The 26,884-nt window shown below is 41.6% G+C and overlaps 1 protein-coding gene across 16 annotated transcripts in view; it reads left to right on the forward strand.

Moving 5' to 3' along the window:
* Positions 1-26,530, forward strand: part of grin1a (glutamate receptor, ionotropic, N-methyl D-aspartate 1a) — a 45,153-nt gene extending 18,623 nt beyond the window's left edge. For 2 of the 16 annotated variants that reach the window (XM_051938797.1, XM_051938800.1), the window contains 18 exons: positions 2,351-2,472; positions 3,437-3,611; positions 4,042-4,186; positions 7,118-7,204; positions 7,534-7,678; positions 7,972-8,102; positions 11,442-11,606; positions 13,405-13,523; positions 13,890-14,002; positions 14,511-14,659; positions 14,771-14,928; positions 15,511-15,672; positions 15,987-16,096; positions 16,464-16,609; positions 16,865-16,915; positions 20,888-20,914; positions 21,611-21,721; positions 24,797-26,530. In XM_051938797.1, the coding sequence (XP_051794757.1) occupies positions 2,351-2,472; positions 3,437-3,611; positions 4,042-4,186; positions 7,118-7,204; positions 7,534-7,678; positions 7,972-8,102; positions 11,442-11,606; positions 13,405-13,523; positions 13,890-14,002; positions 14,511-14,659; positions 14,771-14,928; positions 15,511-15,672; positions 15,987-16,096; positions 16,464-16,609; positions 16,865-16,915; positions 20,888-20,914; positions 21,611-21,721; positions 24,797-24,865 (2,185 nt within the window). In that variant the 3' untranslated portion in view covers positions 24,866-26,530. Of the gene's footprint in view, positions 1-2,350; positions 2,473-3,436; positions 3,612-4,041; positions 4,187-7,117; positions 7,205-7,533; positions 7,679-7,971; positions 8,103-11,441; positions 11,607-13,404; positions 13,524-13,889; positions 14,003-14,510; positions 14,660-14,770; positions 14,929-15,510; positions 15,673-15,986; positions 16,097-16,463; positions 16,610-16,864; positions 16,916-20,887; positions 20,915-21,476; positions 21,537-21,610; positions 21,722-24,796 lie in introns of those variants that run through there. The other 14 variants (XM_022191026.2, XM_022191030.2, XM_022191038.2 and 11 more) reach the window with 11 other exon arrangements.
* The last annotated feature ends 354 nt before the right edge of the window (positions 26,531-26,884 follow it).

Genomic DNA, 26,884 nt, shown 5'->3' on the forward strand with positions numbered 1-26,884 from the left:
CGGCTGATTTTTAATGGAATATCTCCATAGGGGTACAGAGGAACATTTCCAGCAACCATCACTCCTGTGTTCTAATGCTACATTGTGTTAGCTGATGGTGTTGAAAGGCTCCTTGATGGTTAGAAAGCCTTTGTGCAGTGATATTAGCACATGAATAAAAGTGAGTTTTCATGGAAAATGTGACATTGTCTGGGTGACCCCAAACTTTTGAACGGTCGTGTATGTTGGGTAGATACCCCAAAAATGGTTAAAGACAGATGAATATTTAATCAAAAAAAACTGCTTGTGGTTGATTGAAAAGCCCAACTTTGGTCCATGTAAAGACTTGGAGTCCTCAGTTTGCATAAAAGATGAGTTTGAAACTTATTCAACTCAATTATTCATTTTTTATTACTTCACAAATGCATGTTAGTCTCTCAGCTTAATTTTTAATTGTTTTTGTTTCAGTTAAGATTTTTTGGGTAAAAAAAAGACTCAAATTTTCTATTTCTGTGCTTGTGTTTGGACTGTACCATTAAATCCCAGGGGGGAGTCCACAACCACGGACTCAGGAGCACAGTTGCATTATGCATGTAGCACATCTGACCATGCAATAATTCATGGGGCTCCACTATTTTTGGAGGGTTTGGACACACATCAGCATTTTTCAGACTGAAGTCACGGCCCAGTTTATTGTTGTTGTTGTTGTTCAGATTAAAAGTAGAGAAGCGGCCATTCAAAAGCCCCTCTGAATGCCTCAGCTGCCCCAGAGGGTGTTTGTGTGGGTGATGATACAAATCCTCAAGCTTAGCCGACTTGCTGGTAAACAAATTAAAGAGAGTTTTATTTATGTACTTTATTGATCCTGCGAGGGGAAATTCTCTGTTTGCACTTTCCAGCCTGTTGGGAAGCTGCAGTCAGAGTTCAGAGTTAAAGGCTTTGCTCAAGGGCTCGACAGCAGCAGCTTAAAGATGCGCTTGAACTTCTGACTTTCTATGTATTCACCCAAAACATCAACCACTGAGCCCCCACTACATATACAGCACAACATGAAGCATAGCAGATAAATGATTGCATGTTCATGTGCTATATGATACGCTAAACACATGATGTGGTTGCATCACTGGGACCATGGCTGGATTTAGACTCCCCCTCAGGCAGGAATGGTACAGTCCAACTAAAAATCAATGCACAGAAATGGAAATGAGAACATTTAGTCATTAGAATGTTTTGGATTTCTGGAGTAACAATGGAAGTGTGAACAATTAAATGTCAAATTAAAAGACAGTTATCACTGTGTGAATTTAAAAAAAAATAGATAATGAAAGTTTGATTTAATGATGTGAATTGAACAAAGAACTCCAATAACAGTACATACATTAAATTTTAAATGCATGAATGGAAATTATAATAGACATTTGTGAAATGTAGATAATCATGGCATTTATCAGTAATGAGCTGGAAAGATTTGCGTGACAGTGGTAAGAATGGGTCAACTACTGCATATATTATTATAGAATAGAAAAACTTTTCTGTCATTATACAAATGTACAATATAATTGGAAATGCTTCTCTTTAGTTGCAAGACATCCATAAAAGCGTCTTTAAAGTCTTGCATGGTAAATAATGCATATTGAATGATAAATAATGCAGCAGTGTTGCACCTATAGAGAAATATATTGCACTAGTAGATAAATAAACAGTTCTCATTATTTACAGTGAACATACATTGGGATAATACACACCGTCACAACATCCCAAAGCACCAGTTTAGTGCTCACAAGAATTACGTTGTAAAAAGAAAACATTCTTTTCAACTTGTACATAATTTATTCCTGTATATTTATCTTTGTCATGTATATACCTTTGATTATTTTGGCTTTCATGGGAAACTTGAATACGATATGTACTTATTTTTGTTTCTTACTGAGTAGCAACTCAAAAAATGATGTATAGTTAAAAAAAATTTGCCCAGATTCAGGGGACAAAGGTCTTTTCTTTAACTCATCGCTGATATAATGAGGAGGTTAGAAGCAGAGTAGTCTAACCCACAACTGAGTTTTATGTAGTTTCTGTAATATTTTATGGTCTAAAATTTAGTGGCTAAATGGTCTAAACCACAACCCAAATATAAAGTTCTAGTGGTGCTTCGAATGTTAGACCATTCTTGAAAACACTAAACTTTGAGCCCATACAAACTCTGGCCCATACAAACTTTGAACTACAGAAAATGGCTTAGACCACTCTGCATCCAAACCCAGATTGAACCTAGATTCACCCAGAAACAATTACTATATTTCCTACTACATTCTGCCCACTCTGGTACGAAAAAAAAACAACCTTTTTAACTGTTTTTCCAACCACCTTCCAGTGAGGAAGACGCTGCTGCAGTGTACAAGGCTGCCCGCTTCCTCAACATGACTGGCTCGGGCTACGTGTGGCTGGTGGGCGAACGTGAGATGTCGGGTAAAGCCCTGAGTGAGGCGCCAGACGGTACGTTCATCCAGCGGAGATCAGTGGGAATACAATAGTTAGCCTTGGCTTTGCTGCGAGGCCGAGCACAACACATGCAGGATTAGAGAGATTAACCGTTTACCGGTGGATGCATTATATGATTTAACTGCTTGTTGAGCGTTTAAACGTTTAAGCATCCAGTGTTTAAAGGTTTAAACGGGGTGTGTGTGTGTGTGTGTGCCAGCACTCAGTTTTTATTTTGATCCAAAGCTAAAAGTGCTATTCTTCCGTATTAATACCCTGGTTTCTAATGAAGGGAGAGTTTTGCGTCAGGTAGAATGGTAAGCTACAACAGCCTTTCTTGTCTCTCTTTGTGGATTTTCTGGCACTTTCACAAGATTTTTTTATCACTTTGTGGTCACAAATGTCGACCGTCTCTCCCCCAGGCACTCTTAACACAACCAAACCCCTTCAGAGCATTTGTTGTCCATGTCTTCTATCTTTCACCCTTCACTACAGCTTCTCACGGACCTGGTTGCAATCAGAAAACTTAGCTGAAGTTGGATTGTTGCTTGGTTTAAATTTAGGCCTGACAGTATTTTCGTTAAGCAGAGACACTTTGCCTGTGTTGATTCCTCAAACCTTTATGCTGTTAGGGCTGAAAAAGAAAACAAAAATGTACAAATCCAACTTCAAGGGACTCTTTACACATGCTGCGAAAAGGTCTTCAGTGGCGACATCAGAAAAAAACGATCCATTTATTTCCTGCTGCCTCGTCTCATAAATGACAAGGTATGAGACAGTTTTATTGAAGTTATCTTCGCAGAGATTAATGGGCAACAAAGATGGATCGAACAACTGATGTCTGACCTTTTATTTGGGATGTCTAAACCGGAGGCCCTATAAGTTTTTTCTCCACTGTGTGCATTGCAAAAGGATCCTGAAGGCCAGTAGTCGGCTCTGGTCGGTGATTTTTTTTTCTCTGTTGTCGGCCTGGTCTCAGGTCTGATCGGCCTCCAGCTCATCAACGGGAAGAATGAGTCGGCACATATCAATGATGCAGTGGCTGTGGTGGCTCAGTCCATCCAGGAGCTCTTTGAGAAGGAGAATATCACCGAACCCCCGAGAGGATGCGTGGGCAACACCAACATCTGGAAAACAGGCCCGCTGTTCAAACGGTGAGAAGCAGCTTGTCTCCTCTTTGGGGATAGATTCAGGATCAGCAGCTTCAACATCAAAGCGATAAAAAGTTATATAACCTAACCTGTGTGCTGCAGTTTTCCTCACTTCTGACTAGAAATCTGCTTTTTGGACTTGCAGGTTTATCTGGTTTTCCCAGAATAAACCCTCTCATTGTGACTTCCAAAATGCAGCATCTGAGTTTCGGCTGACCCACTTACTGTGGCCTCTCAGCAGCAGCAGCAGCAGCAGAACAAAAAATAAAAGCACTGTTTCCAAACAGATGCGACAAGAAATATCTCAACTCAGCAGCTACCGCAGCTCTGCCTCGCTGATTAAGTTTTTAACAGTAAAAAAGTCTTGAATCAGTCGTCAACACAACACTCCTGGTATCAGTGCATGAACACGTGTCTTACTTGTTGGCTGCAGGGTGCTGATGTCGTCTAAATACCCAGAAGGCCTCACGGGACGGGTGGAGTTCAACGACGACGGAGACAGAAAATACGCCCACTACAGTATCCTTAACTACCAGAAGACTCGGCTCATTCAAGTCGGCATTTACAACGGAACACAGGTAAACTCAGACTCACTGACCAAGTAGGTTACATCTCTACAAAATCATCGCGGGAGCTTCAGGAGAAATCAACTAGACTTCTCTTGTATGTTCTTGAATTTGTTTCACCTTCATCCAAGAGGGTTCTTTGGTTCAAACTGACTAATGGAGAGTTACAGAATTTATAGTCACTCCAGCTCACATGACCAATGGCCCATTACCAACCAGGACTCACAGTCTTAAGGTGGAAATTGTTGTGAAACCAGGTGGTCCCCTAACAACGTCTTTAATGGGTCATTAGTCATGTGAGCTGGAGTGACTATAAATTCTCTAATTCCCCATTTTCAGTTAGAACTGAACAATCCTTTTGGATGAAGGTGAAATGTCTTCAAGAACCTACAAGAGAAGTCCAGTTGACTTCTGCTGAAGCTCCTACAATCACCGTGACCTGGATGACTTACAATCTACACAGACATATTCCAAGTCATCTACTTCGCTTTCTATCTATAGTACAACATAGTCAATGTAGGGCAACTACACATTCCAGGGTTTACGTAAAAAATACAGCCCAGCCAAAGCTAACTCGATGCTACAGCAGCTGCCACAGCCAATTAGTGTTGCTTTTGATGATGAGATTATAATGAAGTGTAACAAATGGTACATTCGTAACATCTTCTTGCTGAGAGAACTTAACATGAGAGTGAAAAGCATTTTTTTAACAATGAGAACTGAGGTTTTCAGGTGATCTTATTTTACTCTTTAAGTCTTAAAAATACTCAAAAGTTTAGAAATTCTCAGCTACAGTTTTGCTGAGGTAGTATGCTGTATAGAATCATATAATCTTTGGAGGAGGATGACAAATTTGCACACTGTTAATTGTGTTCAACTCTGGATGGCAAACTAAAGATGCATGTACAGATGTGAGCGAAAGTTTACATACTTGTAAAGACCATATATACCATGGCAGCCTAGCATTTCCATTGACTGGTATAGCTCTAACTTTTCTGTTATGGAATCACTGAAACAAGTGTCTTTGTTACAAAAAAGAAACCAACCATGAATTTTGGTTCTTTCATTGATTTATTATGGCTCTTCTGTGTCAAAAATATACATACAGGAACTTAAATGATCAGTTTTTGGTGATTTAGAAAGTTGTGTTAATAAATTTTTTTTGGTGACATGCCTTTCAACTTATCATGAGTTAATGTCTATGAATTTATAAGCTGCCTGAACACAGCTGTCAGTGTCCAGTGTTTTACATCAACATGAATGAGAAACTCTATGAAGAAGGAACTTCTTCCTCATGCTGGCTGAGAGATATGGGGACACTGCAGATGAGTGCGGTGAGGCTTTATTCCTGTGTGGGAAGTCCCTACTGGAGCTTGCCAGGATGGAGAACAGTGTCCTTGGCAATGCCCTAGAGGGAGTCCCCGAAGAATCAGAAGAAGAGGAGCAGCCCAGCAACTCTAATATTGAAAGTGCCAACCTTAAAAGCTCCACTAAAGTGTTGATTACATGGACAGAGAAAAGACCTCTTGGAGAAAAGTTCTGAGGTCAGATGAAACAAAAAATTGAGCTATTTGGCCACAATGAGCAGAAATATGTTTAGAGGAGAGAAGGTGGGGCCCAAGAACACCAAACCTACTGTCAAGCACGGTGGTGGCAGTATCATGCTCTGGTCCTGTTTTGCTGCTAGTGGAACTGGTGATTTACACAAAGTAAATGGAATAATGATGAACAAGCAGGATTACCTCCACATTCTTCAGGAAAACCTAAAAGCCTGAAGGTTGGATCCTGGACACAAATCAAAAGTAGTAAAAAACAATGACTAAATCAGACTAGAATTAAGGTTTTAGACCACTCTAGGTTCTGACTTATATCCATTCAAGAACCTGTAGACTGTGATGAAGAAATAACCTCTGTGTCAAAAAACAAACAAATTTAGTTGAATTGCACTATTTCTTTCAGGATGAGTGGCCAAAGATACAACCAGAGGCTTGTGGATCGCTACTAAAAGCGCCTAATTGAAGTGAAAATGACCAAAGGAACATTTGATCAAATATTATCATTGCTGTATGCATATTTTTGACCCAGCAGATTTTGGCATGTCTCCATATGACCAAAGAACCAAAATGCATTATTGTTTTTTTTTATGACAAAGATGCATGAGTTTCAGTGATTCCATCATTGGTAATTCAGTTCTGTGAGTCACTGGAAATTCAAGACTGCCATGGTAGTCTTGGAGTTGTCAAGTGTATGTAGATGCTGTTCAGGGCTGCATGTTACAATCAAACAGAGTCAAGTTCTTCATAAGCCACTGGCATAAGATATTCTACCGCTTTACAAAGCATAAAAATAAGCTTTCAGGTACATTTCTAGCTCTGTCTGCCAATTATTCCACTACATGATGCTGATAGCACCTTTTGTGAAACAGCAGTTACTGAATGCAAGAAACAACCACAGTTTGAGATAGTTGTGGTTGTGGCATAAATGTATGAATATTCTACAGTGAATCTGATTTAAGTAAGTAAATTCATAATTCTTCTTCAGCAAGTGTCTGCTGAGGTGTTGTTACCTATTTACTGATTTAGACTCCAAGATGCGGCTGCCAGCTTTAGAAGATATTTGCTGTTGTGCTCCAGTCATTTTGTAGACCTCTATCCCATCCTAATCCTTTATAGGTTATGTAAATGGGACAGGCAGAGAATGAGGACTGTGAGGATCAGCACTTTGCCTCCCCGGTGATAGGTGTAATAATAATAAGTTCCTGAAGCCCTCAGGTACGATGCACAAGTCAGAGGTGAAGACGACAAATAAAGGAAGCGCTGAGCTGTGGTTATATAAAGCTGACTCATTAGTGATGCTCACCCACAGCGTCAGAGCCTCATCAGCAGCACGCCTTCTGTCAGCACTCACCTATAATACCGTATATGTGTGTGGCATCCCCCGCAGGTGGTAATGAACAATCAGCGGAAGATCATCTGGCCCGGAGGCGAGACCGAGAAACCACAGGGCTTCCAGATGTCTACTCGATTAAAGGTGGGGCTTTCACTTTGCTGCTGCGATGTGACATTCGTGTCCACACGGATCGAGCACATCCCTGAGCTGATCTGCTCCGGACAGACACTGCACTAACATCTCTTTCTCAAAGGGGATGAACTTAATCTGTGTTCATAAAAGCAGCGCTGATATATCTCCTATGACTTTTATCTCCCCTCATCTGCAACCTTGTCAGTGTTTTTACGTCCACCTGTCTGTCTCTGTGTGTCCATGTGTACCTGTTCTTGGGTATTTTCTTGCACTCGAGGCCTGGAACAAATTCAGCTCTGACCACGTGATAAACAGCCTTCTGTCCTATGTTTTTGTAGATAGTGACGATACACCAGGAGCCATTTGTGTATGTGAAGCCCACTATGCCGGACGGAACGTGCAAGGAGGAAATGACATTAAATGGAGTCTTAATTAAAAAGGTTATCTGCACTGGGCCCAATGAGACCATCCCAGGTAACCTATCAGGGACGTTTATATTGTCACTGTGCTTCTAGTGCACCCGCCAACCACCCACTGGAGATGCATACATATATATGCAGTAGGTATCTATATATGTATGCATGTAGCCATTCAGAATGAGTGAAGTGAGCGTGTGCGGTGAGGCTGAGTGTGCTCGTCTGCAGTGGACCACTGTGTCACGCATTTTGTTCAGTCTACGTGCGCCGCCTTTGGATTACAAAAACAACAACAAAAAGCAACACATTTCCCATATTCTCTGGAGTGTTAGTAACTTGCAAACTTTGCTGGTTTTGTTACAGGACGCCCAATTGTGCCCCAATGTTGTTATGGGTTCTGTATTGATCTGCTGATCAAGCTGGCTATGACCATGAACTTTACCTATGAGGTGCACCTGGTGGCTGATGGAAAGTTTGGGACTCAGGAGCGGGTTAGTTTTACGTTAAAGCCGGGTTTGTGCATGACCCAGTAGATGCATGAACAATTAATGCAATGCAAAACTTTAATGTTTTTAGTTTCTCTTGTCTCACTAACAACACTGATAGCACTAACTGTTCAGAAATGAAGAGATAAGCAGTCACACCCACAGATATGAAATGAACAGTGGGAGGAATTTGCTAATCGTGACTGATCTAGTGCCAGTTTTTGAATGTCTGCACAAGGCAATCAGCAATCACCACGATGCTTTATAGTCAATTTGAAAGTGCCAGTTAGTTCTAATATGAAAGAAATATAATATCACATAAAACCAACTTGAAAATCTACCAGAGAAGAAAATGAGATTATCTCTTCAGGTCAGTAAAAGTAAAGTATTGCCAGACTAAATTAGCACAATAACTCTAAACGTTTTGCTAAGATTTTCCTCATTCAGGAGCTTCTGTCTTTGTCTCTGCAAGTTTCTGGTTGTGCAGCCTTAGGTGAACTTTATTACTCATGTGCCAAAAATAAACTTAAAACGCAATTATTTAAAAGGAAATGGAAAATGTTTATGATGACAGTCAACAACAATGGATAACTGGTCAGATTTTGATTTATTTGCAAATTCTAGTTCTATTTCCTGCTGTTGCTAAGAGCTTATCTCATAATTAGCAATTCACCCACAGTCTCAGAGAATTAGACTCATTTCGTCTGGCCTGTGTTCAGAATAATTAAGATAAAGGCCAAGAGTTCCAGTGAGATTTCATCATGTTTATTTCTGACTTTGCTGGAGCTGTTTCTGTGCAGCACAGTGTTCTGCTGCACATTGCTTCCCCTGGTATTTCTTTTTTAGATGCTTGTTACTTCCTGATTATGATCTGGCATTAGATCTTACTGGTTAAGCTTTTGCAGAACCCTTTCATTTTATACAATAATAAACTGGCCATCCTGGTCCTAGAATATATTTTTTACTGCACCACTGCCTCATCTGCGCTGTGATGCTTGAAAATGTGAAAAGGCATACACTCACATTTAAGATGTCTTGTTTTGGCAGAGTTCATTCATTTTTATTAACCCCCCTGGGAAAAGGCTTGCCTTTGTGCTTATAAAATAGGACACATGCCCCATTAGAGTGAGCTATATATAACCTAACCTTGCATTGCTCAACTGGGACACCTTTATGAATTTGCAGAACCCAGACTGTCCTTTTATGCGCCTCTACCTAATATCTTTGCTTCAAATTCAGGTTGTACTTTCAGAAAAGGCCCCATATACTCAGCATCCTCCTAATAGTTTGCCAATTTACCTATATATATGTTTAAAACAAATTAACCTCTACTTAACAGTTGGCTCACAGCAAATATCAGTTTGTGTAGCTGTATTTTAAACTAACCTTGGTTTAACTAACAATAGTGCTTATAGTGTTTTCTTTGCAAAAGTTGCATATTTACTGTGTGAATTGTAAGTTTTTAAGCTAACAGTTGTGGCCAGCACCACTCAATAGGTCAGATCTAATGTTTAAATGTTTGTAAACTAATTGTAGTTCGCCAAAAGTTGCATATCATCTCTGTAAAATGTTCGGATTCAAGCTAACAGTTGGCCAGTACTGAATATTAGTTCATATCTAACATTTTTAAGCCAACACTAGTTTAGCTAACAATAATCTTACTGTATTTCTTGGCAAAAGTTTTTTATGCGTTACCATCATTTTGAAACAAACCTTTCACCAAATATTAGCTCATGTCTAATGTTTTGGCAAAAATTGTATATTTTCCATCTAAATTGTTAGATTTTAAGCTAACAGTTGACCAGCACCAAATATTAGCTCATAGCTAGCATTATAAAGCTAACACTAGTTTAGCTAATAATAATACTTATTGTATTACTTGGCAAAGGTTGTAGGTTTTCTGCAAAACATTTGGCTAGGACCATTTTTTAATAAAATGCTGCATGCATATCAAGAGATTTACAGTAATGTTCAAAGCTTATCCCAATCCAGTTAGTGCAAGACCTTAAGGGGGAACTTTACCTTCAAATATGATAGATTTGGGTGAACAAGTTTAAAGTTAAAAAAAGATGATTATCATATACCTAAACATGTATTCTTTCTCCTGATGATTTTTTAAATTTGATTGCTTATATAATGAGTCATCATCAATCATAAACTTTAAGTGCCGATTTCTCAAAACTTGATTTTCGGACACACATAAACTGCCCCTTAATTAATCTTCTTACGCTTTTGACCAAAACTTCCCATTTTTGGCATGCTGGTAGTATAAGCTATGTAGAATGCACCTATTAGCCTTTTTTTTTTTTTGATAACTTCATTCTATGCTGAGTTATATACAAAAATCTTTGTAGCAATTGTTTCGTTTCATTACCATGGTAACCACAGTGAAATATGACTAAATGCCTAATAGGTGCACAGGTCCATACTTAAAATACTACGTGGTGCACTGGTAGCATTTTATGTTAAATATTGCATGAGATTTTGCTTGGGGCAAATACAAGATGTAATTTCGGGTTACATAATTCAACAGTATTTAATTTCAATCCAGTTGTTCAAAATGAAAAAAAATTGGTTTCACGGTAAAGTTGGTGTTTAGAGGTCTCTAAAAATGTACAGGTTGCATACCTTATCTTAAAAAGTGTGTGCAATATGAAACTTTCAACATTGGTCATTTTTGGTACTCGGCCAGGTGAAGCTCCCCCTTAAAATGTAGCTCAACAGTGTAGACAGAATTTGAAAATGATGACCCTAGCTGACTATTTTTGGACAGAATTCACATGCGTACACATAGCTATTGATATACCAGTATTTCTAAACCTTCCTTTGATGCTGTATATAGCATTAGTTGCAGTGTTCCCTTTTTCCCCAAGTGTTTTTTGTTATTTGACGTATATTATAGCAGGGGAATCTCTTGAGATTGAAATTTCTTTTGACACTGTTATATCCAAAATGGCAGCATGATTTTGTAATACAGGTTAATACAAAACCACCGTTATCACAAGTAAGGCAAGGTGGCAAGGGAGGAGCACACAATATACTGAAAAACTGCCTGGATGCAATAAAACGGTCGTCTCTAAACCCCAAACACCGTTCTGCAGGCACAGCATGAACACACTCCTCTCCACTTCTGGTGTTCTACAGTGCATGGTATTACAAATTACAGAGAACAGCAAGCTGTCTTTTGATGAGACAGATACGATTTCAGAGATATGAAGCATGCTGAGCACTTGTATCCCTACTTGGTTTAACTCAAATCCTCAAAGCCTGAAAACATTCTGTGGTCTAGACAACAGCAGGGTGATAGCTGATTCTAATGTTAACACCTTCCTTTTGGGACTCCAGGTGAACAACAGCAACAAGAAAGAGTGGAATGGCATGATGGGAGAGCTCCTGGGAGGCCTGGCTGACATGATCGTAGCCCCGCTGACTATAAACAATGAACGGGCCCAGTACATCGAGTTCTCCAAACCGTTTAAATATCAAGGCCTCACTATCTTAGTTAAAAAGGTAAGTAGAATGTTCCATTTGTTTGTCAAGCAACCCCTTAGGGAGTTTCATGTATTGTTCCCTTGTGATATCCTCAAACCTTTAAAGCAATTTTTATCACTTGTGCATGTAGTAGTTGCAGAAATCACAAAGGTGATTATGATAAGTCTGAATTGCTGTGCTTGATGCTGCTTATGTGAGGTCCTGTGAAGCATTTAACAGTGTTAGCAGAAATAGTGGTAGTTGTAGTGCATAGGATTGTTAGAAGATGCCGTGACATAAAGAGCTTATCAGCAAAGAGTATGTGAAGAGTGAGAGCAACAACTTCTACCTGAAGCATCTCTGGATGGCTGTTCGACTGCAGTTCTCTAGTATGTTTGAAAAGCTGCTTGCTCTGGCTTCGGACATAACTAAAATCATCTGCAACACCATCTGGCCAAATCTGGTCAAAACTCTAATTCAGGATTTCTGGAGTTACTTTTTGACTCAATGGAATTCCAGTAATACATATCGACAACACATTTTGACAAGTTCAAACTTAATTTAAGATATCTAAAACGCGCAATATTCAGTGTCTATAAGAAGTGTTAACCACCTGGAAGTTTTCGTTTTTATTGCTTGTCAACAATGAATCTTGGTCAATTTAATTTAGCATTTTTGACAAGAATTTACAAAAAAGGCTATCTCATGTCAAAGTGACCAAACACTGCACATCAACACAAACACACCATCCCCACTGTCAAGCATGGTGGTGGCATCATCATTATGATTATGTTTCTCAGCAACGTAAGTTAAAATTGAAAAGAAATAATAGGGGAAAACTTCCAAGGAAGGCAAATACTTTCTATAAGCAGTGTAATTATCTTGAATTTGGGCAAAATCAAGATATCCTAAAGTTGAATTATGACCAGTCAGAAGATGATAAAATGATAGAAATTATGTCATTTGTCCTCCGAAGATTGTCTGAAATGACAGTTGTAGATAGGATGATGACATTTTGAATATCTGCTCTTTTTGAAAAAGAATAATTGAATTATTATTATCTGCAATACATCTTCAATCCAGCTATTAAATGTTAAAATGGCTTGTCTTGTGTTTTAGGATTCCGTCTCATTTTACATTATGTAGAAAAGAAAGATATCACAGGTCAATGACAGCATGACAAACTCTTCTGTTCTTACTCTTTATCCCTTCAACAGGTAAAGTAATACCTTTGCACTAACAGGGATTCAGAGTAGGGATTAAATCAATACATTTGGTTCATCATTCCTCTGAAAATAGGAGTTAATTTTGTATGCAGAAATAATATATATTGTGACCTTTGTTAAAAGGATCATTGCATGTTTTCAGTCCTCACATTTGCACTCATTTAATGAAAATGATGCATACACAGTACACCACAACTGGCCAGTAACGGATATGTAATCTACAGATCCAGTTATCTTTTAATTTACATTCATTTCTAAAGAAAAATAACTTGCGACTGACACTTTTGTGTCAGTCAGCACTTGACACAAACATCTTTCATTGACAAAAATAAGCCCATCTGTGACAAGTCACACATCTAAAACAAGTTTTAAGAGATTGGTTTGTGCTTCTTAACCCATACTGATATAAAAAGATTTAAAAAAAATTATCACTGGAATATACAGACAAAAAATAAAACTGTCTCTGCATGTAGCAAAACTTTAGTTGAAACATTAAGGGTTTGGAAAAAGACTGGTAGTTTCTTTGGCGTTTGTCAATAATATTCGATATTATGATAATATAAAATTGTGAACGATCATTCGATGACCTCCTGCGATGTGTGTGTTTCCAGGAAATCCCTCGCAGTACACTGGACTCATTTATGCAGCCGTTCCAAAGCACACTGTGGCTGTTGGTGGGTCTTTCGGTGCATGTGGTGGCGGTGATGCTTTACCTACTAGACCGGTTCAGGTACAAAGGGGGACCTGTTTGTGAATGTGTGTGTCCATATGTGTGTCTATTGCATACGTGCATTCACGACTGAATCGGTGTGTGTTACGTGTGCGTGAACATGCAGCGCTGAGCTCTGCAGATCTTCCCTCGGTGTGGACAACAAGGCAGACAGAGGTGAAGATTGGCTCCAGTCATCCCACGGCTCTGTCGTTGTGTCGCAGTCTTTAGCCAGTTTCCTTTTTCAGGAGTTTCTTTGTCTTGCTTCGCTCACTCATGTTCAGTTCCCCTCTCTGCCTGGGGCCGCCAGGGTTTTCCCTCCCTACAAGTACTTGGCGATTTCTCACTTTTATCTTCTGCAACCCTCCTGATTTCTTCCCCCTCTAGCCCGTTTGGAAGATTTAAAGTAAATAGTGAAGAAGAAGAAGAAGACGCCCTCACCTTATCATCTGCTATGTGGTTCTCCTGGGGAGTGTTGCTGAACTCTGGTATTGGAGAAGGTGAGAACAGAAAACCAACCAGTCCATGTTCTGTTGCTGCATTTTAGTCTTTAAACAGTGTTTTTGCTGTAAAATGACAAAAATCAAAAGTGTCTGTGGCCGCAAGTGTTGCCTCACTGTCTTGTTCTTCTTTGAGGATGACAAATTAATGGCTTTCAAATCGCATTTCTGCAGACAGGCTTTGGTGGAGTTTGTCTTTTAACAGTTTATACATGTTGCCTTTGCTTGACTCATTTGTCTTCAGTGTTTACTTTTCATGTTGGTTGTTTCAGTGGGTTGTATATTTAGCAATTTTTTTCATTCTAGGTTTGCATTATATGAGTTTATTTCAGATTTATTCCAACATGCTATACCATGTTGTTGGGAGCAGAAATGATAGCAGAAGTATCAGTGCTGAGGTGTTGCTTAACAGGAAAAACTGTCTTCATTGTCTCGACAAGACTACGGTAATCCTATTGGAAATGGAAAGTTATTGAGCTGAAACTCTAAACTTCAACTGACCACATAGGTGCGCCACGCAGCTTCTCAGCGAGAATCCTTGGTATGGTGTGGGCTGGATTTGCCATGATCATTGTGGCTTCCTATACTGCTAACCTGGCTGCCTTCCTGGTGCTGGACCGGCCTGAGGAGCGCATCACCGGCATTAATGACCCAAGGGTGGGTGAAATGAAGACCGCATTACTACAAAACATCTATATAAATATGTATAGATACATATAAAATGAAAGCACATCAATGTTTGTGCCTTGTCCCTGTTTGTTCGTGCAGCTGCGAAACCCATCGGAGAAGTTTATCTACGCCACGGTGAAGCAGAGCTCCGTGGACATCTACTTCCGGCGGCAGGTGGAGCTTAGCACCATGTACCGCCACATGGAGAAGCACAACTATGAGAGTGCCGCCGAGGCCATCCAGGCCGTGCGTGACAAGTGAGTCTCGGCCAGGCCGGGCCGACCAGAGCACATGGCGGCCGGCTGTTCGACCCATCAGGCACGCAGATGAGGGCCAGTGCAGTTAGTTGTGGGGGAAGGGACATGGACCTCCGGATCAGGTGGAAGTGGCAGGACTTACTGCGACTCTCCCTCTGATTCAGGCCCATCGCCCAGCCGAGATAGCTGTCGAGGGACAGCGGCAGGTGTGGACGTGTCAACAGCACTGACATCAGTGTGAGGTTGAGCTAACATTGAGTCGAAGAGCACCCTTTTTCAGGTTGTACCCAGAGGAACATCTTTGAGATTGGGGGAATCCAATGAGGGACGCGCCCTCACCCATCTGGCATTGGATTTCATTTGGGCCATAAGCAGCGGTAGAGATTTGCTGGTAAACGCTGAATGACACACACGATTTGGTGTGCGAGAGAGAGCGGGGTGGGAGCCGTAAATGTGTATGTAAATCATTGTACTGTTGCACCGTAACCCCCTCCTTCCCCCTTCCTCCTCCCTCCTCCCTCCTCCCTCCCTCCTTCCTCCTCCTCCTCCTCCTCCTCCTCCTCCCTCCCCCCTCCCCCACAGCAAGCTGCATGCTTTCATCTGGGACTCTGCGGTGCTGGAGTTTGAAGCCTCGCAGAAGTGCGACCTGGTGACCACGGGAGAGCTGTTTTTCCGTTCGGGCTTTGGCATAGGCATGCGCAAGGACAGCCCCTGGAAACAGAATGTGTCCCTGGCCATTCTCAGGTCTGTCCCAGCCGAAGCTGCATTACTCGTATGACTTTTTTTTCTTTGTTTCTTATCGATATGATTTCATGGTCACGTATTGACCATTTACAGTCATCCGATACATTGCCTTATGTCGCATCTCTCTCTGTGTCTCCCCTCTCCTGCCCTGTTTGTCTGTTTGTCTTTGTCAGGTTTATGCTTGTACACTTGTCTGTGTGTTTCACTTGTGTTGCTATCTGGGAGTGTTATCTGGGAACGGCTCAAATATCCAGTCTGTAGTGACATTTATTAACTTTGTTACCTCTCTCCCCACCACCCCTGACCCCCTGCAGTTCTCATGAGAACGGCTTCATGGAAGACCTAGATAAAACCTGGGTGAGATACCAGGAGTGTGACTCACGGAGCAATGCCCCAGCCACACTCACCTTTGAAAACATGGCAGGTATGGTCCTTGTGGCGTAGAGAAAGCGTTAAAAGTGATTGGACAAAAACTGCAGTGGTAAGGTACTGTAGACCTTTTTTGTCCAATACCTTTAAAAAAAAAATCGTTGTGTTAGTGTAACCGTGGGTGCTCTGTGGAAATGTGCCGTATAGTATCTTGTGCTGTGACTTTGTGCGGTTGTGGTCTTCTCTTAATATTGTGTGGTTTGCAGCCGCCGTCTGGAGCTGGTTGAGAAAAGGCGAGGCGACCACTGAGCATGACAGGCTGACCACGCATTCATGCTCAGTGGGAGCGGCAGAGTTGTAGACCAGCAACTTACATACTTCCGTCTCTGTTCTTTTTCCGTCCGTCTGTCCACCCCCTACAGGTGTCTTCATGCTGGTGGCTGGAGGCATTGCAGCAGGGATCTTCCTCATCTTCATTGAAATCGCCTATAAGCGCCATAAAGACGCCCGCAGGAAGCAGATGCAGCTGGCCTTTGCGGCCGTCAATGTCTGGAGGAAGAACTTGCAGGTAGGAACGATCCCCTGTGTTCGGGGGTGGAAGGGCCCAAACTGGGGTGCAAGGGAGCCAGCAAAGCCTCCTTCTCATGCAGGTCGATTTTTGTCTTTCAGCCCCTATAGACGCCTTTTATTTTCTGCCAGATCACACGCGAGAAACTGTGATCTCTGATGCCTTCATACATGCAATGTAAGGCATCCTGAGTGGCCACCCTGTAGGTCTTTAACAGAGGCCAACTGTACTCGTATCTCTTGTGTCTACCTGCAGGAGAGTAAGGAAGCTTCTGGAAGTCAAGCGGTGGCTGGAACTCCCTCATTAGTATGTAGCAGAGCCATTTCCACCCCCATGTCACCTCTTGCTGTTAGATAAGATAATTAGCCTGGTGACCCTCCAACATGACGGATATCCAAATTTAAAACTTCACCACCCATGTCCATGGCATGAACTAGTGGTTCTAAGCTGCTGTTGTGGCGCTGTATACTTCATGAGGTCATATGATGCATAAAGAGAGAAACCCAACTAGCAGCATTAGAAAGACAGTCATAACAACAATTACTGTGCAGTTGATGCACGTTGATTGCGCCACCATTGATTTCCATCAGTCTGGCGGCAAAGCTAACAGTAGCCAGGAGCTAAAAATACAACTAGAGCATAAAGAGCAAAATCAATGCCCTGGCACAGTCACACAGCAGTGACCCTCCCGGTGTATCTGCACAACGTGTCCACTTTATCCAACATAATGCAGAAATAAGAGTGTAGAAGATGCATGCCAGAGGCTTCATGTGAACCTTTCTGTCCAAACAGGCTTCAACTTAAAGGTCAGTTCACCCAAATTTTAAAGGAAATGCACATGTTTGCTCCAGTGGTATCTCATTTTTGAAACTTTGCAATGGAGGTGGAAGGAATTTGGCATTTTCGCAGCGAGATACCTCTAAGAATTTGAGTGAACTTACCATGCAAGCTTTAATCACAGGATTAGCTCTTCTGCTCGGCCACTGAAGAACATGATTTGCCCCTGTACCTCAATGCAATCAGTGTGGCTGTGAAGCGTTGGAGCCCGCACCCCCCCCATCCACAAAACTTTGCTTACTCCCTGATTGGATGACTTGGAGGTAAAGGGTCTCCACACTTGATGGCCAGTCACGCTGTGAGTGTGTAATGTGGCCCTGGCAGCCTGCCTGCTGTGTCTCTGTAAAGCCTTGAAGCGAGTGTTTCGGCCCTGCTGAAATGTGACAGCAGGGCTGGAGGAAGGTACAGTATGATGATCACAAGTGCCTGTCGGCAAATCAATGTCCTTCTGAGAGTGTCCACCATCTGACTGTAACTGTCGTGTGTGTCCTCATATGGATGTCCGTGTTCTCTAGGCGCATACAGCAGGCAAATGCATGCAGGGGGGCGTCACTAAGAAAGGAGAGGGACACACTAAGCTGCCCCCAAACCAGTGTAATTTAGATCCATGTCAGCGATGATTACTTTGATCGCTCTGCGCCGCTGAACAAAGACAGCTCATGCATGCTCATCATTGACGTCACCGTGAGCCCCGGGGCTAAAATAACGGACACAAACATGATCTTCACTGCCCCGACTATAACCGATATAATGGCGTCTCATGCAAATCGCGCTCAGGGCGCCGCAAGAAGTCGCACTAATCCAATCTGTTGTGCGCGAACATTACTCGGGATCTTACTCATACTCTTTGGGTTCACTGATTTGATTACTCACGGTGATTTAATTTTCACAAATTCAAAATGACAACTGGGTTCATATGGGACACACAGTCACGGCAGTGAGAAGATCACAGTTTATGTGGCCTCCTCCTTCCTTAGTACAGCAAGCACTGAAACCTGGACTTCCATTGTTGGCATCATTCTGACTGCTTATCTGTGTGTTGAATGTAACTATGTGCTTATATATATAAATATATATAAACGGCCTCAGGTTGGTGTTTTTATGCAAAGTGCTGTGCAAAACTGTGCACTTAAATACTTTAAAACAGATGTAACTAAAGAATGTGCACGTCTGACTAAATCTGTTTGCCCCTCGCTCTTTTATCGACGTTATCTCTACATGCTGTTAACGCTCATAAGCCCTCTGTAACATAAGTCCATTAACTGCAACAGCACATGCCATTTAAATACTGTAAAAGTGCATGTTGTGTAAGAGTTGCATGCATAAGATAAGACAAGTTACAAAGCCACAGAGATGTAGAGGTGCTTTAATTCACATAACTGCATTTGGGTAAGATTAGTGCCCATTTTTAAAGTGATATAAATCTTTATCATCTAAATTTGTAACTTACACTTGACCAACTATTTAATGCAACTGCCTGCACTCGGCATCAAATGACAGCCAGTAATAATAGTGGATAATTTGTTCTTGAGTTGTTCCAGAGTTGGAGGACACCAAATCAGAGCTAACAGAAGAGTGAATATTGAAAATACGTCCTCAAGCATGAATCTAAAAGAATGCTGATGTTGCTTTTGTTGCTCTAAGCTGCTTGGTGACTCATCCAAATGGTGTTAATGTGTGAATTTTGTATTCACAGCTTGTTTTTCCAGCCTTCGAGTGTCCAAAAATATGAGTTATTACTTATTTAAAATCCTAAATCCATGATCCTTCCAAAATGGTTTAAATTTAATGCAGTTGTGCCAATTGAGAGGCGAGATTTTACATCTTAAAAAGTATTGTCTTCATTACAGAAGCGTAAATTTTGACCGAAAGTGTTCATCATTAAGTGTTCAGTTACACTTATTTCTTACAAATGTCTGGAAATTGGTGAGAAATGAAAGAACTGTGCTCTCCAGATCTTAACAGGACTGTGAATCAGATCTTAAAGGTGCACAGACATGAAAGATACTGCAAGAGTATTTCAACTCATGCAGCCAACTATGTGGGTTTTTGCGAAATCTAATGTGTAAATTTACATTATAAAAGATTTACATCACTATTTATTCAGATGAACGCTTCTGATTTCCTTGCATCTCTGGTGGCCAGACGTGTGTCTTTTAACTTCTTCAAACAGATGTTACTCAGAAGTGCACTTTCTGAATGAAACTGAAAACTGGTGTCAGTTTGGGACGAGAACAAAGTGTGAGAACCTTCTGCTGAGTGATAACGGTGGTGTTCAATGATGCCGGACTAACGGTGGGCCGCTGTACACGCCACGCTTCATCCGACGGCCCAGCATGCACCTGCATGGCCGGGACTGAGCACCAGCAGCGCCTCATCAGGGCTCGACTCCTGCAGCCTCAGACGAGTCAGAAAGTAAAGAAGGCTTAAAAGACGGGAGCTGAAGTCACTTGGGCATTGATTTTTCCTGAGAGCAACACACATTTTACTAACATGAGATGTCATCTTCCAACAGGAACAACAACAACCACAGAAAAAAAAATTATTTGCACTAAAAATCGAGCGAAACCGATCACTGCCTCTGCCAGCTCTCGTCTGCGCCTGCTCGAGAACAGTGCTGGTTGTCGGGGTGACGGTGATAAACAAAAACATATCCAAAAAATGTGCCCTGAAAGAGCCTAGTCATGTGACCTGATGAAAAAGGATGTACTGCGGGGCCAGTGCTGGCCAGGACTGATTTGTCATGCTATTTGTTTTGTGTTATTTACTTCTTCTATGTTCTCCTCCCCTCCCACCCCCCTTTTTGATTCCTTCCCTCCATCCATAAAACGTTTTGGCATGATGAAATTCACACCACACTGCCCCGCCCAGCCCACGGGCCTCCCTCTGCTGCTACTACTGCCATCCTCCATCTCTACTTTACTAACCTCCATCTCAGACCTTTCTTTTTTCTTTATTTTCTAGAAGTAGCATCTTTTAGCCTCATCATGAAATAACAACAACTGCAAATCTTCTTTTTTCTTGTTGCACTTTAGTTCCAGTTAGATTATGATTTCGCTGCTCCCTTAGACGACCATTCCTTCTTTTTTTTTTAAATTTCCTCATCCTCCATCCCATTCCCTTGTGTGTGGGGTGAATTTCCATTATACCACTTTAAGGTATAATGACTTAAATGGGCTTCAACTTTACTGACTTTTGTCGCTGTTGTTTTCCCTCTTTGATATGCATTTTTAGTGGCATCCGAAACCGCAGCTTCTCAGACTTTTTTATACCTGCCTGGCTTTGGATGTGGATGTTTGCTTTGCTAGTTTTATTTTTTCTTTTTAAAAATATCTTGCCCTTCTTTTGTTTTGGTTCCCTTGGCTTCTGCTTTAAGGATTAAAGTAATAACGATCAGGTGGATGGAAATTTATTTTATTTTTCTTTTCTCCCCCTATGCAGCCCTCTTCCTCTCTAGAGACTCAGGATGTAAGAATACCTTAATATGAGTTCTCTTTTTGTTTATTTCTTGCACACAAACACCCAGTTTATTGTGCTGAGAGTAGCTGTGGGGCACTCTGATGGTATGAGGGAGGGATTGCACCAATTCGGCTTGACACCTTTTTGTAAAGGTAGCTTCTTTTTCTTTCACTTTTTTTTTCTTTGACAGAAATGTAGCTCGGAGATGCTTTGTAAAGTCACATTTTTAGTCCAACTGTGTGTTCAGACGGAGAAGTCGCAACTGTAAAGTGTGTGTTCAGGCGATAGCGAGCGAACAGGTGGGGTGTTTTAGTCGTAGGTATCACGCCCACTGACATCTTTACTAGTCATCACTCATTCCAGTGCATTTTCTAGGGGCCGAGTGAATGTGTCAGCACGTTTCTAGAGGATTATGTGCCATCTCGTGCCGTCCAAGTGCGACAGTGCTGCAGAAAAAGCTGTAGACGAATGCCCTCATATATCAGACTGAACAGACTTATTTCCACGCTCACATCTAACAGGCTTTATCCCTTTCTTTCTCCCTCTTTTTTACATTTTCCAAATGTTGTAGTCGTTTTCACAAGGACCCTCAGAATATTTAGAGAATTAAAAAAAAGAAAACCAAGTAAGGTGGGGTGGTGAGCTGGGACGGTTATGACCCCAGCCAGAGGACGTGAATAATGTTTCTACATATATTTATTTTAGGATAGGAAAAGTGGTAGAGCAGAGCCCGACCCCAAAAAGAAAGCCTCTTTTAGGTCCATCAGTACCACCCTGGCCTCCAGCATCAAGAGACGTAGGTCCTCCAAAGACACGGTAAGGAGACGAAGAAGCAACATCTTCCCTTTGTTTGATCTTCAGTCTCTTTCCTCCTCTTCCTCCTCCTCTTCTGTCTCTGCTTCTTCATCCTTTTTTTTCCTCTTTCGCTGTCCTCTCTGCCGACATCCACCCACATATCCGAACCACGACAGACTCCCATGTTTCACTCATTTCGCTCCTCCGGCCACGTGTCTGTCCGATCACCATCGATCAGCCATCACCATCTAGACTTTAATAGTTTCCTCTGCAGCCCTGGAGGGCGTCAGTGCAGGATCTCAGGTCAGGTCAGCTGGGCTCTGAGTTTGGGAAGAAAGGGAGCGTTGCAGGGTTTTATTTATTTATTTTTTTTTTTTGGAGGACAATGGGTGGGGTTCGACCAAAGCAAGCAGTCTGCCAGTGGTGTTTTGTCTTGGGCTGCTCTTCCTCCCTGCCTCTGGTTTGGACGTGGATTCTGGCAATTGTACTTGGTGTTGTTGTGGTGTGTGTGCTGTACCTGAGCGGGTGTCTGTTGTGTATATTCATGTTCACGTCCTGTCAGGTTTTTTTTGACTGCCTGAAACCTTCGTATATCCATCGTTTCTTTGCATCGATCCTGCACCTCTTCCGTTCCAGCCGCTGTTGGTTTTTTGCTTATGGTTTGAGAAAGCATGCGCTGGTGTTCTGTCCTTTTTTTTCTTTTCTCCAAAAACCCATTTTCAAGGTTGACGGCGAGTCGTCCTGAGAAGAAAAAACTAATGTGTCAACATGTCTTATTTCAGGATCATGGATTTCTCTTAATCGATTTCCTTTTTCGCTTTGTCATATTTTCTTTGTCATAATTCTTGTTTAATTTCCAGTGTCCTTTGTGGTCTGAACTGTGCATGCCTCTTTCAGGGTATATTTTCAGGTGATGAAGAAAGTCTTCTTTTGTTGTGTTTTTAATTATTTGTTTCTCTCGGGCTACAAACTCTGTGAAGCCTTAGACTCTCACTGTGTAGCAAGCGTAATCAAAAGCCATTCTCTTCTCTTTTCTGAGCCGATTTCATGCAGTTTTAATCAATCCTTGCTTGACTCTTTTGTTTGTAGCACAATGAGAGTGTCAGGTTTTCTGCATTCCTTCACAGTTGAGTTGAAAAGCTCGTTGCGCTTGGGAGATTGTTCTACACAAGCTGGCAGCGCTCTGACAAAACCAGTGACCCGCAGTCATTTTGTGCCCAGCTGCTCCGCCAGACATGGTCGCTGACCAAATCTGGCCCTTACAAAGGAAGTAACAGTGGAAAAAAAAACAGCAATAATCTCTGGAGATAGCACAGAAAACCCTTCAGCGAGAGGATTTTGCACTAACATTGTGTTTTGACTGTGTTTCTCAGGGGAGATGTAGCCTTTGGCAGCTAAACGGGTCACAAAATGGAAAAAAAAAAAAAAGGAAATCCTGTGTTTTTATTTGATTCCTTGTCTTTCTCTCTTTCTCTTGTTTTAACTTGTCTTTTTTATTTTATTTTTTATTTTAATATCGACCTTTCCTCCTCTCCCCGGGCGGTTTCTCAATAGAATTGGTTTGAAGAGAAGACGAGGGTTCGGATGCTGGTTTGGGAGCCCTAAATGCAAAAATGAAAGCCTCAAAGCGGAAACAGGATTTAGCAAACAAAACAAGATGCTGTAATTGAAAAGACCTGCCATCTTCAGTCTTTGACCATTATTTTGATTTTATATAAATGTTCTTCTTTTATATTAATGGATATCAATGGACTTGAGTGTCAGTGTCCCTCACCCACATGCCACACTGCTCCTCTCTCCCTCTGCAAAGCATGCTGATAACTTCAACTGTCCTAGATGTAGTAGACGTAGACGTAGGAACTCCTCTCTGTAGCTGAAGGAAAACCACCGTAGCTGTGTTGAATAAGTAGCTTCTTATAGCCGTCACCTGTGGTTGTGATGTCAGTGAAAGTGTCTCTCTTTTGCTGGTCCACTTGACCCCGGTAGGGTGCGCTGTTAGCAGGCCCTCAAGGTACAAGACATGAGGAGACCCAAATGGGGGCTGTAAGCTATGTGATGATGCAACTTGCGGGTCAAGGGGATGAGGAACATCCACTCTGATTCCTGAAAATCAAAAAAAAAAAACCTCTAAATAAAGAAATCTGGATTCAGTCTGGATGTTTCCCCATCTGTCAGCATGTTAGTTGCATCATAAAAAGCTTCCGACGCTCATATGCTTGAATGTATCGGCTTAAACCGAGAGGACTTGAAAATGAGGCGGGTAAATTGCTCTGATGTGCTTTTCCTGCACGCAGTGAGGATTTTGATTGGCAGGATTATAAAAGACTACACCAAACTCAGATGTAATTGACTGATTTTCTTACATTTTTGCTCATCAGCACAAACAGCTGCCTGATTTTTTTTTTAAAAATGGCTTCCTGCCTTCAAACACTCAAGCAAAAAAAAAATCACTGTTGCCATAGAAACTGAGCACATGCATGGAATTGGGATCTCGTTTTTTCCCCCCTCTCAGTAACACAGAAGCCTATAATTCAACGCACTCTGCTTTTTAAAAGAAAAAAACAACAACAACCTAGAAGCACAGAGAAGCTCGGACCGGATGTAAGAGTCCGACGACGCAACGGCACTTTGAAACCAGCCCCTCCCAAAAAAAAAAAAAGAAAAAAATCATCTTCTCTTCTTCGGAGCTGCTAAAATTAGAGAAGCTGCCTGTCTGCATGCGAGCAAAACGAGCGCGGGGAGATAAATGAGCTGTCCGTCCTGTCCGAGGCAGAGAGTTATCACCCCGTCATGCTGCTGTGGGCTGAGAAACATTCAAATCTGCTGTTGTGGAGACTCTCAGGGTCTCTTACGTTCGCTCCCGACTAGCCCACCTCAGGCCAAACCAAAACTTCAACATTTCAAATTGGCGTCGGCCTGCGGCGGGTTAGAGCGCCCTGATGCTTCTGCAGAAACATCTGTTCTTCGATTAAAGTGAATGTTTAGATCGTTTTACTAACATTGCAACACAAAAGAAGAAGAAAACCAGCACTATTTGCCCAGCAGTGACACCCTGTTATGTATCTTCCCCCCTATTTCTTTGCTTCGCCCCTGCAGCAGTACCCACCCACTGACATCACGGGCCAACTTAACTTGTCCGACCCGTCTGTCAGCACCGTGGTGTAAAAACAATGGAGGGCGACGCCGACGTTCGCTCCCCAAGGAGAGAGGAAACGAGACGAGGGAGGAGGAGGACGAAGGATTCCTCGTTCCCTTCGCCGCCAGAAGCCGAAGCTTTTCATTCGACCGCCTGCCGACGGAGCTTTTGAGGAAGAAGTGGCTGAAAAAGAAAACAAAAACACTGAACTTGCACCTTTTTATAAAGACAGGATTACCTGCTCTTAGATGTTCGTAGGGTCCCTGAGCATGCACAGAAGAACCCGTCCGACTCGCATATACGACCTTTTCCTTCTGTATATTCTTAGCTAAGACTTATTTAACCTTGTTTTCATCCTTTTACTCACAGAAGTTTACTTCATGTTTGATGTTTTCCAGCTTTTAGATTTAGTTTACGGTTTTTCGGTGCATATCACTTCCGATTAGGGCCTAGAAGCCACAGCTGTAACTAGTATTTCTTTACTGCATATACTGCAATACAAGATGTACTGTAAGTTTCAATGGAGATGGAGTATTTTTAATAGGTGTGTTTTTATCTACACTTTAAGGGTTTTTAGAGATTTAATTCAATGGGGAAGCACTAATAAGAGCTCATCCGTCAGTGAAGACAATGAAAGCATGTGTCAATAAGAGCTTTACGTATCTAAACGATGGTAATTATTGGTATTTTTAAAGGATGCATCCGATTCTGTTCAACTTGTATCTTCCCCCAACTTTTAATTTTGCACTAATCAGAGAAATGCACGTGTTTCTATTCCTAGTGACTTGGCTTTATTACTATTTATAGAGAGATAAGCAAGTGATAGACATTACGCATCTATTTGCAGTTTAATTGCTGTTTTTCTTTTTAACGTTGAGCCATGTTTTATTGGGACGCCCTCTTTCCTCCTCTCTCCTGCCGCAGCAGTCTTTCTCATTTCCAGTCTCAGCTAAAAAGGGGTTGCATCAAAGGGCCAGGTTTTTCACCCAACCAGCACTCGGTGTTTTTTGTGCAAAACCTCCTCCGCTGTGGCCGGAGAGCTTTTGCACGAAGGAACTGGGAGTGGATTTAAAATCTTAGCTTGGCTTGCGGGCTTCAGTGCAAGTCTTGGTTAGATGCAAAAACAGGCCGTTTCCCGTTTTCTGGAGGTGAGAAACCAACTGCTGTCAAGGTCGACCATCATGTCCTTCCTGGTGTTTCTGGCACTGCGTAGCACTTTATGCTGAGAGGGCCTCCCAAACTACTAATTCACCAAGAAATCACAACACAAATCCCTTTTTGTTGTTTTTATTTATTAGAGAAACAATCAATGATGCCACTGTTTGTTTTCGGACCAATAAGCTGCTTCTGATCACGTCTTCATTCAGGCCTGTGCATGCTTCTGTTTTAATCAGTTCGTTCCTGGATGCGTGTCGTCGTACAGCTACTAACGTTGAAAGAAATGTAAATAGTCTGGTTCTGTGTTCGGTGAGGATGACGAGGCTGCAGCTGAGAATGTCTTCTACTATGATTACAAACACACACTACAGTTGTGACACACAGGCATGCATCGCACAACACACACACACACACACACACTAAACCCCTCAAGGGAGGATTCACGTGTTTTTCTTACCTTTTCCAGTGAAGATCTTGCATCCAACCATCTTGTTTATACAACTGTAAATAAAATATACTGACATTGCCAAGTCGAACCTACCCTTTGCTTTAATTTGTTTCTGGATTTGCAACTTAAAACTGCGTACATCATCAATGAATCCATTTTTGTTGTTGTTTTTAATTTAGAAATTGTATAATTTTAACATAGGAGATGTGTAATTATCAAAGAAAGAGGAAAGGAAACATACAAAAAAGAAAATAATCCATTACTTTATGCATCAAAGAAGAGTAAGACAGTAAAGCAAATTATAAGACCTTTTTTTAATCCATCAATCTTCTTAAACAAGAGAATACATGGATATTCTTTTAAAAAAGACTATTTTTTAAAATTACAGTACAATAACATTTGTGTATTGCTGCTCTAAAGCAATATTTTAAATTGTTGAAAG

Source organism: Acanthochromis polyacanthus, chromosome 18, assembly GCF_021347895.1.
Source record: "Acanthochromis polyacanthus isolate Apoly-LR-REF ecotype Palm Island chromosome 18, KAUST_Apoly_ChrSc, whole genome shotgun sequence".
NCBI lineage: Eukaryota > Metazoa > Chordata > Actinopteri > Pomacentridae > Acanthochromis > Acanthochromis polyacanthus.